General features: G+C 44.2%; 2 protein-coding genes across 11 annotated transcripts; both read right to left on the bottom strand.

Moving 5' to 3' along the window:
• Window positions 1–220: 220 nt before the first annotated feature.
• LOC145697505 (protein transport protein Sec31A-like) lies at window positions 221–10,699 on the bottom strand. Of its 4 annotated transcripts, XM_081774718.1 has the most exons (11): window positions 10,489–10,699; window positions 4,746–4,912; window positions 4,647–4,700; window positions 3,242–4,327; window positions 3,132–3,170; window positions 3,001–3,075; window positions 2,705–2,860; window positions 2,526–2,657; window positions 2,384–2,482; window positions 655–2,338; window positions 221–503 (listed from the first exon to the last, which is right to left on the bottom strand). In XM_081774718.1, exons 1-11 carry the CDS (start codon window positions 10,697–10,699, stop codon window positions 337–339), a joined length of 3,870 nt encoding a protein of 1,289 aa, XP_081630844.1. In that variant the 3' UTR covers window positions 221–336. The 4 variants fall into 4 exon arrangements, with proteins under 4 accessions (XP_081630844.1, XP_081630846.1, XP_081630845.1 ...); XM_081774720.1 differs by lacking the exon at window positions 3,001–3,075; XM_081774719.1 differs by lacking the exon at window positions 4,647–4,700.
• Window positions 4,930–10,481, bottom strand: LOC145697508 (uncharacterized). 7 transcript variants are annotated; one of them, XM_081774728.1, is made up of 6 exons: window positions 6,840–10,481; window positions 6,540–6,797; window positions 6,418–6,488; window positions 6,044–6,123; window positions 5,901–5,999; window positions 4,930–5,842 (listed from the first exon to the last, which is right to left on the bottom strand). In XM_081774728.1, the coding sequence occupies exons 1-2, from the start codon at window positions 7,637–7,639 to the stop codon at window positions 6,653–6,655; spliced, it is 945 nt and encodes a 314-aa protein (XP_081630854.1). In that variant the 5' UTR covers window positions 7,640–10,481; the 3' UTR covers window positions 4,930–5,842; window positions 5,901–5,999; window positions 6,044–6,123; window positions 6,418–6,488; window positions 6,540–6,652. The 7 variants fall into 7 exon arrangements, 6 of the variants coding, with proteins under 6 accessions (XP_081630854.1, XP_081630856.1, XP_081630857.1 ...); XM_081774730.1 differs by having other exon boundaries at window positions 5,901–6,123; window positions 6,840–6,954; window positions 7,000–10,481; XM_081774731.1 differs by having other exon boundaries at window positions 6,540–10,481.
• Window positions 10,700–10,832: the final 133 nt, after the last annotated feature.

Raw genomic sequence — 10,832 nt, 5'->3', positions numbered from 1 at the left:
ATTTTTAGTTAATTAACTTAATTCAAACTAACAAAGGAAGAGAATAAGACTAAACTGGGAAAAGTAAGAAAAGGAACATTGCACATTTTTGTTGTTTCTTGGGACCGGGCTTGGCAACCTGTGTAGAAACCTGAGTCAGCGTCCTGAAAGAGCTTTTAGAAAAAAATAAGCAGTCTTTCAAGACCCTGACTCAGGTTTCTGCGCAGGTTGCCAAGCCCAGCTTGGGAGTTGAAGCGAAGATCAAAATAAAATATAAAAAATACGCCCTAAGGAAAAGTTGAATGTATATTTTAAATACGCGCTAGAATTCGAAGAACACAGGAATCAAAGACAGGGTTAGACTTTGAGCTGAGAGGCGACAGTGAGCAAGTTCTTGACGCCGGGCAGAAACGACGAGACTTCGGAAAAGTTCGCTTTCTGGACGATGAACTGGACCACTCCCAGGCCGCGGCTGTAGTCGTGCTTCTCCGCCGCGTCGGAAATTTGCAGCAGAGCGTCGGTGACTGAAATCAATCGGTTTGAGCATATTCTGACTTTACAGAAAAAGTAAATCAACGATTTTACAAAACAAATGACAACGAAATTACCCGGTCTAGATAAAAAGTATCCTGAATTAAAATTTTTCCGAAAAATCATAAAAAATGGAACACTAACCAAGTTGAGAGCAGCTTCCCGCTCTGAGCTTGTCGTAAAGCATTGCTAATCGTTTTTGCGCCTCGTCGATTTTCTTCTTCAAAATGGGTTTCATCACTGGCGACTGTTTGCAGCGATCCAGCAGCGCGTCCATCGCCTGTTGAATCGGCAAGAATTGGTCCGGAAGCGGCGCTTTTGCAACTGCCAGGGCGCTAGCTTTTGGCCCGGTTGGTTCCTCGATTTCTCCTGGGTGAGCAGGAGCGGAGGCGCGAGAAACTGGAAGGTGGCTTGGTTGACTCGCCAAATTGTTCATTCCAGAAACAGGCATTGCAGAGTTCATCGACATTGACGGAATCGGCGCCGCATTTTGAGGCGCTCCCATAGGCGGAGCGGCACCCACTGGAGTCCCCATAGGCGGCATTCCCCCGAAACCGCCTCCCATTGGTGGAGCGCCACCCAAAGCGCCAGACATTCCCATTCCTGTCGGAACTGGCGCCGGTTGGAATACATTCGCTGAATCGATAGCCGTCATCGTTGGAGCTTTCTTTTTCTTGTTCAATCGCATTGACGAATCTACTGCCTTCGCGTACTCTGGCTTGCTCCTCGGATCGTTCCAGCCAGGAGTCGACTCTGGTTTTTCAGGAGAAGGGCCTTTCGGAATATGCGAAATATCGGCGGCTGAGAAGTTGTTGTAGCCACCGCCCATGGGGGGCATCGAAGAGCCCATAGGAGGAGCCCCGAAAGAGTTAGCACTTGCTGGCTGAGAGGGGGAGTTGATAGGAGGCATAACAGCGCTGCTAGCGGGCTGGAAACTAGGAGGAGCTGACACTTGCGCTGGGGTTGGCGCAAATCCAGAGGACGGGACTGGATGAGCGAAACTGCTCGGCGCAGAGGCAGGGGTGAAGGGAGATGACTGTGGTGGAGTAAACGGCGCCGGCGGTTGAGCTGGGGAAGGAGTGAAGGGGGTTGGGGCGAAGGATTGCGGTTGCACCGGTGTTGGGGAGAAATGACTAGTCGGGGTTGGAGCGGGGGTGAACGCCGTAGCTGGAGTGGGTACATGGTTGCTTCGTGGAGTTTTGTTTCGTCGCAAATTGGAGCGCGGGCCGCTCGGAATCGACGAAACCGGCTGAGGCGCTGGCTGCCCGTACTGGTTAAAAGACGAAGAAGCTCCTTGATTGTACTGATTGTAGTTTTGAGTCTGCGCGGGCTGATTCTGATTCTGAGCGGTGTTCGTTCTGAGAATTCGGTTTCGCAAACGGGTGAGTTGTTCGCTCGCGCCGCCGCAGAACTCCATCGCCGCGGCAAATTCTCCTTGGGCGGCGAGGAGCATCGCGTAAGACTCCAAAACTGAGTTCGATTCGTCGCCGATTGTCACGTTTTGCGTTTGTCGGAGAATCAACACTTTCTCGACGAGCAGTTGCAGTTCCGAAGCAGCCGCGCCGGAGTAGAAGAATTTTTTGAGGCAGGAAACAAGCTTGTCGACGTTGCCCGACATAATGTACGCCGCCGCCGCTTCTTCAGATTTTCCAGATGATTCCAAACGGCCGGCGATGATGTCGAGAAGGGAAGGAAGCTCCGCGTCGGGGACATAAGTGAGAATGGAAGAAACTGCTTCTTTCCAGTTTTGAAGGTCACTTTCCTGGGCGATTCGCTGCCAGTTCTGGGCGTAGATGGTTTGGAGCAAACCGGCGATCGGAGATTCGTTCTGTCAGAATAGGTTAAAAATATCACCCCAAAAGAATGATTCTACCTTTTTGTGATAGGTTTGAATAGTTGACTCGAGCAGCTCGTTTCCGCCGATTTTCGCGATGATCAGTGCATCCGAAAATCGTTTGTTCTCGATACAGATCTTGATGAATTTCGTGAGGAAAAAAAAATTTAATTAAAAATACCTTGACAGCAGTTTCGATGTTGGAAACCAAAAGAGCTTCTGCGATTTGCGAATCAATGGAGCCGTCAGTCGGAATGTTGAAAACTGGATCTGGTAAAACTGATTCGGGAGCGATTTCTTCCTTGATTTCCGACTGAAAAACGAGTAGAATATTTAGAATGATTTGAAAAAAAAACTCACGGTTTGAGCTGGAGCAGGGACTTCGGCATTCGCCTGAGAAATATCAGCGAAGGGGTCGGATTCATCGACCGGGGCAGAAGCGACGGGCGGAGTGACCGGATCGACGATCGAAAAACCCTCTTCCGTCGATGCTTCTGTTTCGGGCTCTGGGGTTTCCTGAAGCGGAAAATCAAACTTCTTGTAAAGACGAAAATGTCGTAGAAATAAATTAGTCGCGAAATAAGGATGATCTTATCGAGTTAGCAAATGGAAAAAAAGGCTTGTTCTTAAAGCAATCTACTTGATAAAAAAATTACCACTTTATCGACGACTTCGTAGCTATCATAAGAGCTCTTGCGATTGGTAGCGCTAGAGCAAAATGAAGAGCCCAGCTGGGTTAGAAATTAGAATTGTTAGAATTTTGGGTTTTCGGTGATTTTTAGCCTACCTCCTGTGCAAGTGGTAATTCCACTGATTGCTCTTCCTTCTAATTATCATTTTTACGGATATTTTTTTAAATAACAAAAAAATTAGAAACATCGAAAAATGAAATCAAACCTTTTTGATGCCGAGAAGATTCAAGAAATTCGCCCTGCTATCAGCCTCGCTTCTCGCGTGGATATATTTCCAGACGGATTTTTCCTTTGGATCGTTCGCAGCTTCGAGCTTTTTGGCGCAGTATTCTTTCGTGTCCGACTCCAGCGACTGCAGCAGCGACTTCGACTCTTCCACCACATCTGGCTCCGTGATAATCTGCCTCACTTCGAGCGTGTTTTTTCCTTTTCCGAAAGAAACTAGTTTCCCGCCGAAGCCAAAAGCGGCGCCGACTCTTCGACCGAACCAGGCTGGCGGCAGCGAGCAGGGCTCCGGACACGGCGCTTCGATGGGCGCTACTGGCGCTGGCGCAGCCTCGAACGCGCCAAACGCATCGTCCAGGGCGGCAGTTTGCTTCTGGCTTTGAAGCTTTGGCGCGCTTGGCTGACCCATCATGTCGAAAACCTGCGCGCCTCCTTCGGCGGAAGCGACAGTCACCAAATCGGGATGTCTTCTGTTGAACGTAGTCGCAATAACGAATCCCGGCTGTTGTGGCATTTCGCTGACGAGGGCTCCGTCCGAAACGTTGAATATGAGCGCTCGGCCGTCCTTGGATCCGCTCAGGATCAGTCTCGGATCGTCTCTTGACCATTCTAGCGTCGTAATTCCTTTTTGGTTTCCTGCAATCACTTGGTAAGGCTGCTGCGCTTGTCTCACGTCCCAGAGTTGGATCACTGGTCTCTCGTCATCCTCGCTGCCGACGGCGAACTGAGTCGGGTTGTTTGGATTCCAGGCCATCGAAGACGCGGACAGCCGCGAACTCCTGTCGCTGATTTTTATGATCGGCTCGTTTTTGCGCAAGTCCCAAATTACCGCTTGCGTTCCACTGGGCAGTCCGATGAGAGAGCCAAGAATGTGCTGAATCTTTGCGTTCCATTTGACGTCGCGAACTGGCGAAAGCGGCTGGATCTTTGCGCCAGGCGTCATCGGCTTCTCGGGCGCGTTCATGTCCCAAATAAAAATTTCGGAATTTTGAGCGCCGGAAGCGAGAAGATTTCGTTGGAAATGGTTCCAATCCAGCGTCGACACTGCTCCTGTGTGCCTCATGCACTGAGAAAATCAGTTTTAATAGAAAATATAAAGTAATTGAAATTTGGAGGCAAAAATGAAAAAAGGGGAAGTTAGCATGATGAGATCCGAAAAGGATGAAATCTTGGTTCGACAGACTGTGTGGAAGACCTAAGTCGGGGTAAAAAAGAGCTTTGATAAATGTCGTTTTATATTTTAGAATTATATTTAAGCATTTTTACCCTGACGCAGGTTTTCTACTCAGGATGTCGAACCCAGGATGAAATTATGGATGTAAGTCTTTGCTGTTGCTTATTTGATGATTTCAAATTAATCAGCAAACAATTCGATTATTTTTTACCTCTTCGTTTTCGCCTAACACTACTACTGAATCTGGGTCTAATCCGAGACACTCCTCAATCTACTGTCATTACTTTCCCCAAGAAATATATCAACTTACCTTTCCAGTAAGCGCCTGAGAGCCGTCCAAAATCGCATTCGCATCGTACATGTTTATCAGCCCATTATCAAGTCCTACCACAATTCTGCCCAGCGCTTTTTTGCTGTCCACCCAGCAAAACGAGTGAGCCGGGCCGGGAAGAGGTATTCCCGCAACGCGAGCGAGCTTTTTCCCGTTACAGAAACTGAACCTCGACTCGGGTTGAGTCACTCGGCAACCTGTTGTAGGGTGCTTACTTCTACTATCTCTATACTATCTCTGCAATTGCATATAAAAAGATAACAAAAGGGGTTACAGTAAAAAAGGGTACTTTATTCTTAATCTTATCTCAGTGGGACACTCAGTCCGGATGCCCATTTCAGGCGGTTACGCTTCTTTATATACTCGCCGCAGGTGCGTGCTCGCTAGGGGCGACGGTGAGCCGGAAGCGCTGCGCTTCTAGAATTCTCCAGAACTTTGCCCTGCAACTTGTATTGCATAATAGTAGTAGCACCGTTACACTCTCCCCTGCCCGCAAAAGAAGTTTCAGCCCGGCCGCTTGGAGTCGCACTGTTGTAGCCGCAAGGCGCTCGAAATCCAAAAAAAATATGTTCGGCGCGTGACTGAAGCGCCAAGTTATAGCATGATGCAAAATGGTTCCGGTTATCTGATTCAGTGCGGGAGGAGAGAACTTTGTGAACCAAGAAATTTGTTTCTTTCTTTTCAATCAAACAGGTAGTTGGTTTACTGGTTTTGTTTCATCTCACATTCGTATTGCGTCTCGAAAATAATGAGGGTAAAAAAATTTAAGTTTTTGTTTTTGAAGGATGGCTTGTGAAGGCGTTATGATCTCAAAAACAAATTGTTGACGAATCGCATTCCAAGTCTCGTCGAAATTTTCCTCAATTTAACTTATCGCAAAATAGTGTTATTCTCTACTTGTCATATAAACCCTTCCCCACCAATATCTCGTGAAGAATTTCGGTATCGAATGACAAACTGTACCTCATCAGATCGATTTCTGCTTTATTCTTACGACTGGTGTTGGCAGGGTAAACTTACAGCGAAAACAATCTTCATCATTTTCCTGTTCTTGTTGATCTTCTTTTGTAGTTCTCCTTTAACAACAAATATGACTAGGCATTCTATTGAGACCCTTCCCCTTGGGAGGAGTACCTTTACAAAAAAGACCACTGTTGTCGGTACGAGGTTACTTCTTTCGGACACCCGGTGGGTTTCTCTCACTCTCGTTTGCTTCCGACTCGTTCTTACATCCTAGACTTTGTTTTGACTTTGTAACGACCACCTCTCATTCTCACTGTCGACAGATTTCAGTCTCGTCATCGTTGGGGAGGCCATTTGAAGTGTCCTTGATCGCAAATGAGCCGTCGATTGACATCTAGGTTCTGTTAATTAACCGCAGCGTTTATTATCGCTTGCCATATCATTGTTCTAAAACAACTTTCTTCGGATCTGTACAATATACTTACTTGAAAGAACCTTCGGAATGACTTCTACTGGACGTATCCGTTTCATGCAAAACAAAAAAGAATACAGATCATATTAAGTAGCCAAAGCCATTCTATTCGTTCGGAGGGTAAAAAATTTATCTCTCGTTGTGTTCGTTAAACATGTGAAAAAAAAAATTGACTTTGATTGATAAACCTAGGATAATCTTTGTCATTTTTGTCACCTGGCTCGGTTTACTCTTGGTGGCTGTGAATCCAATTTCCAACTCGTTGGACTGACTCACCACCCAGTATGCTAGTTCAAAATCGTTATGATTCCTGAATTAAGATTGTCAGATCCGGTTACCTTTATTTTGACAGCAGCTCCCTGTCTTCTCTGTCATCAAGGTTATCTCAACTGATGAAAACGACTGTCGGCATTCTAAACATTTCATCGCTTTAAATTTTGGAACAAAAAAATCAGTTTATTCGTCGTCTTTGATTTTTCGGTTTAAGGCAAAGCGATTTCAATTGTTTCGTATGCCGTTGTTTTTGGAATTCAGTTTGCATTATTTTTTTCTTATGTTCGTCTTCGCTCGGTGAAGTACTTTTCTGTACCGTTTTTCTTTAAAAGGTTTTGACTTTAAATATCGCTTACAATGCTTACTCAATTAACTTTTGATGATTTTTCAAAAGGTCATCTGTTTCTTCGTCGGTTCTTTCCTCAGTGATGGTTCTTTTCCAAAATTCGAAAAAGTTATTGACTCTTTGTTCTTCCGCTTCTAAACAAAATTCATCTTCAAGCTGACTGATTTGACTCGTATTACCAATTTTGGGTCGATTCGGTCGAGAAGAGTCCGCTGTCTCTTCATTATCTTTAATTATTCCTGCTGGTTCTGAGTTCTCTTCTGAAGTAAGGCCTTTGCGTTTTATTTTTGTAGTTGAATACTTTTTGTCCATATTTTTGAAAGCAGCCTCGATCGAACGAAGGCTGAGATTCATGCATTCCTTCCAGTCAAGTTTTTTAAGTCTTCTTGATGAATTGAATGCTTCAACAATGCGTTGATCTCGTCGAGCGTTCAAGGGAAGCCAGCAAAAGATTTCCTGACGAACGAACTCTCCCTCTTCTAGGTTCTGGGATGCGATTTGAAGAATAAGCAGCGCGGCGTAAAAAATTCTCATTAGATCTTCGTTTTCGGGAGTTTTTTCCAACACGATTGATGTTACATTCAGGAGGATTGTTTTTCTTATCGTAGTATCATTTCTTTTAATCAGATCTCTTATGGTCCAGATTGAATCTGGATTCATATAAATAAGGTTATTCAGTTGAGAATGGGTATCGATGATCTCATCAATATCACTTTTCGGTGGATACCACGAAATATCAATTATACCTTGATTCTTCAAACTGTCGCTCATGGCTAGTAATAGTATTGAGACTCGCTGGTTCTTATCGTTCCGAGTCATTCTTAATAAATTAAGATCTTATTCTCTAATTTAAAATTGTTTGCTTCTTATCGAATCAAATTCGTTAAATAATCGTTGTTGATTTTCATGTTATTTTTTTCCGGTGTTTACTCTTCTTCGCCGTTATTCTCCTCGTCTAAATTAGTTTACACGTTGACAAATTTTGAATTTTATTACCGCTTGACTCGCTTTCTAACGCTTCATTATCAAAGGTTCTTATTTCGAAAATTCCGGGTTCATCTGTTTCTGTTCTCAGTTTCTGAGCAAAAATGCATGCGTCCATTAAATCTTGTACAGTTAGGGTTAGGTTCTCCAATTTTTTCTCACACGACCTCTTTATTTCCACCTTCGTGGCATCGCTTGCCACTGCCATAATACGATGATACATTATTGTCGCATCTCCTGAACTAACATTATCATTGTTGGCAAGTTTTATCATAAGGTTAAGTCTTGAAAGAAAGGCAATCAAGGATTCGCCAGGCCGTTTAATTGTTTTATGGATTTTTCGGCTGAGGTCTGAACGGGACACTCCTAAGAAGGTCATCAATGAGTATGTAAATCTTGTGAAGCTCGTTCGCTCTGTCTCTGGTATCAGCTGGTCGATATAGGAAAATTTGCCAAGCAATGTCGTAAGGAGCAGCGAACAAAGTTGTGATTCATCTACTCCTTGGGCTCGTGCCGCTTTGAAGCATATCGCGCATGAGCTTAAATGGTCCAAGAAGGAGCTTTCACTCGGGTTCCATTGAGATAGCCCGAAAGAAGACGCTTTAAGACCGACGGGCATTTTTGAATTGTCTACTTTCTCCTTTACTATTCTAGGTTCTTTTTGAGTCTCGGGTTCCTTTATTTGTTTCTCCAGATTCTGAAATGCTTTCTTTACTGCCTCATCCCCTTGTTTGTTCCTGATTGCGCGCTCCATTTCGGCCAATGCTTGTTCAATTTGCCTTTCGGTATTTATTTTATGTGATCTCAGTCTTAAAACAAACTTCTGGTTAGAAAGTAAGATAGCAACAACCGATCTATCCCTCGTTCTTCATTTGTTTTTGCGTTGGCCGGTTGGTGACGTCTTCACGACGAATTTGACGTCGCGAACTGATGATCAGCGAAATTTTGGCAACAAAAACGATAATGCCAGCCAGACCAAACTTAAATTAAGATTTATTGCCACTTATCCCCTTTTTTGTAAAAAAAACTCGTGATCAAGCGGAAGCTTTATTGGCTTCGCGCGTGTGTGTGAGCTGTGTAATGGACAAACATGATCTTTACTGATGGGGAGTATGGTACTCGTGATCAGAGGAAAGACCGAGATATCCGATTAGTGTGCTTTGACACTCGTGCGGTCAATCAAGATCCGATCTTTGATGTAAAGAGAATTTCTTTTACTTATAGGAGACTTATATTAACCAATTATATAGCCTTTTCACCCTGATTGTAACGCCGAAGCCTAGTTCAGAAGCTAATCAATGTATAACTTATTATAAGCATAATTAGTGGATTCCCGGTTTGACTTTTGGCACTTACAAGCTTGATAGAAATTACGTATCGGGGAGTCTGACCTTTTCAGGACTTTCGATCTCCCACTACCCGTCAAGTGCTTGCATGGCTCGAGTCAAAACGAGGGTAATTAAGCATAATTAGGGGGTTCCGATTTGATTACGGCACGCATAGCCCGGCGGCATTACAACAGGTATCCCTGCGACCGCTCAGGTCTTACAATGGCCTCATGTCAAATCAGAGGGTAATTAAACATAATTAGGGGGTTCCGATTTGATTCCGGCACGCATAGCCCGGCGGCATTACAACAGGTATCCCTGCGACCGCTCAGGTCTTACAATGGCCTCATGTCAAATCAGAGGGTAATTAAACATAATTAGGGGTTCCGATTTGATTCCGGCACGCATAGCCCGGCGGCATTACAACAGGTATCCCTGCGACCGCTCAGGTCTTACAATGGCCTCATGTCAAATCAGAGGGTAATTAAACATAATTAGGGGGTTCCGATTTGATTCCGGCACGCATAGCCCGGCGGCATTACAACAGGTATCCCTGCGACCGCTCAGGTCTTACAATGGCCTCATGTCAAATCAGGGGGTAATTTAGCTCCTAAACGGGTAACATCGATATAAGGTCAAAAACTGTCACCTGTTCAGGTGTGAGCCACTAAACTTGGGGCCAGAATTCTGGATGCAAGATATGGCAATGACTCAGGGCTGAAATTAATAGTAAGGCCTTTAGGAGTGAGTTATATACTGTCTTATTTGTTTACTTAAATTCCTATTTACTTTTTTGTTTTCTCCCAATTTACATACCTGTTAGATCTTCTCGGCTCGGGTTCGTTTAATTCTTCTGACACCAAATGTAGGGTGCTTACTTCTACTATCTCTATACTATCTCTGCAATTGCATATAAAAAGATAACAAAAGGGGTTACAGTAAAAAAGGGTACTTTATTCTTAATCTTATCTCAGTGGGACACTCAGTCCGGATGCCCATTTCAGGCGGTTACGCTTCTTTATATACTCGCCGCAGGTGCGTGCTCGCTAGGGGCGACGGTGAGCCGGAAGCGCTGCGCTTCTAGAATTCTCCAGAACTTTGCCCTGCAACTTGTATTGCATAATAGTAGTAGCACCGTTACACTGTGCAGAAAACCTGAGTAAGCGTTCTAAAAAAGTCAACTGAAAAGCCGCATAGCGGCCTTATTAGAAATGAAGCCGCAAAAAAGCGGCTAATAGGCTTTTCATTTGATTCATCCAGAAACCTGACTCAGGTATTTTACACAGGGTGACGAGCCAAGAACTGAGCTTTTTAACATGAAAAAATAATTTTTTTTAAGTTTCCACAACAGTCCCTGATCATCATTGAGTGCATAAATATTGATCTCATTTTTGGAATTTCCTAAATCTTGCTGGTTGGCATACGAAGCCGTGCCCAGATAGGAAGGGAGCTGCGACTCGGGACACCACTCGCAAAGAACTGCTTCCTCGATTCCCGTTATAAGTGACATGACATTAAGCCAACTCTTTTTCTGTCTAAAATCGTTATTTTTACTTTGATTAATCATGACAGGTTTTATTCTCGTTGAGTTGAAGAGATTTTGGAGGAAAGAAATTTTGAAAATTTTTCATTAAAAAATGGTTTTCGTCGATTCTCAGAAAATTGCGAAATCGCTATAAATTATAGGCTATAATTTATAG

Source organism: Oikopleura dioica, chromosome 2 (assembly GCF_907165135.1).
Source record: "Oikopleura dioica chromosome 2, OKI2018_I68_1.0, whole genome shotgun sequence".
NCBI lineage: Eukaryota > Metazoa > Chordata > Appendicularia > Copelata > Oikopleuridae > Oikopleura > Oikopleura dioica.
Note: the sequence above shows the minus strand (reverse complement) of the source record. Positions and strands in the feature narration are given on the sequence as shown.

What these genes read in the sequence shown, in the direction of transcription:
- LOC145697508 (XM_081774726.1), bottom strand. Translation starts at nt 7,639, where the DNA reads ATGACTCGGAACGATAAGAACCAGCGAGTCTCAATACTATTACTAGCC. An exon ending in AATCATCAAAAGTTAATTGA is followed by an intron (nt 6,798 to 6,839) that starts GTAAGCATTGTA and finishes AACCTTTTAAAG; the next exon opens with AAAAACGGTACAGAAAAGTA.
- LOC145697505 (XM_081774718.1), bottom strand. Translation starts at nt 10,699, where the DNA reads ATGATTAATCAAAGTAAAAATAACGATTTTAGACAGAAAAAGAGTTGG. An exon ending in TGTTAGGCGAAAACGAAGAG is followed by an intron (nt 4,328 to 4,646) that starts GTAAAAAATAAT and finishes TGATTTTCTCAG; the next exon opens with TGCATGAGGCACACAGGAGC. An exon ending in TTCAAACCTATCACAAAAAG is followed by an intron (nt 2,339 to 2,383) that starts GTAGAATCATTC and finishes CTATTCTGACAG; the next exon opens with AACGAATCTCCGATCGCCGG.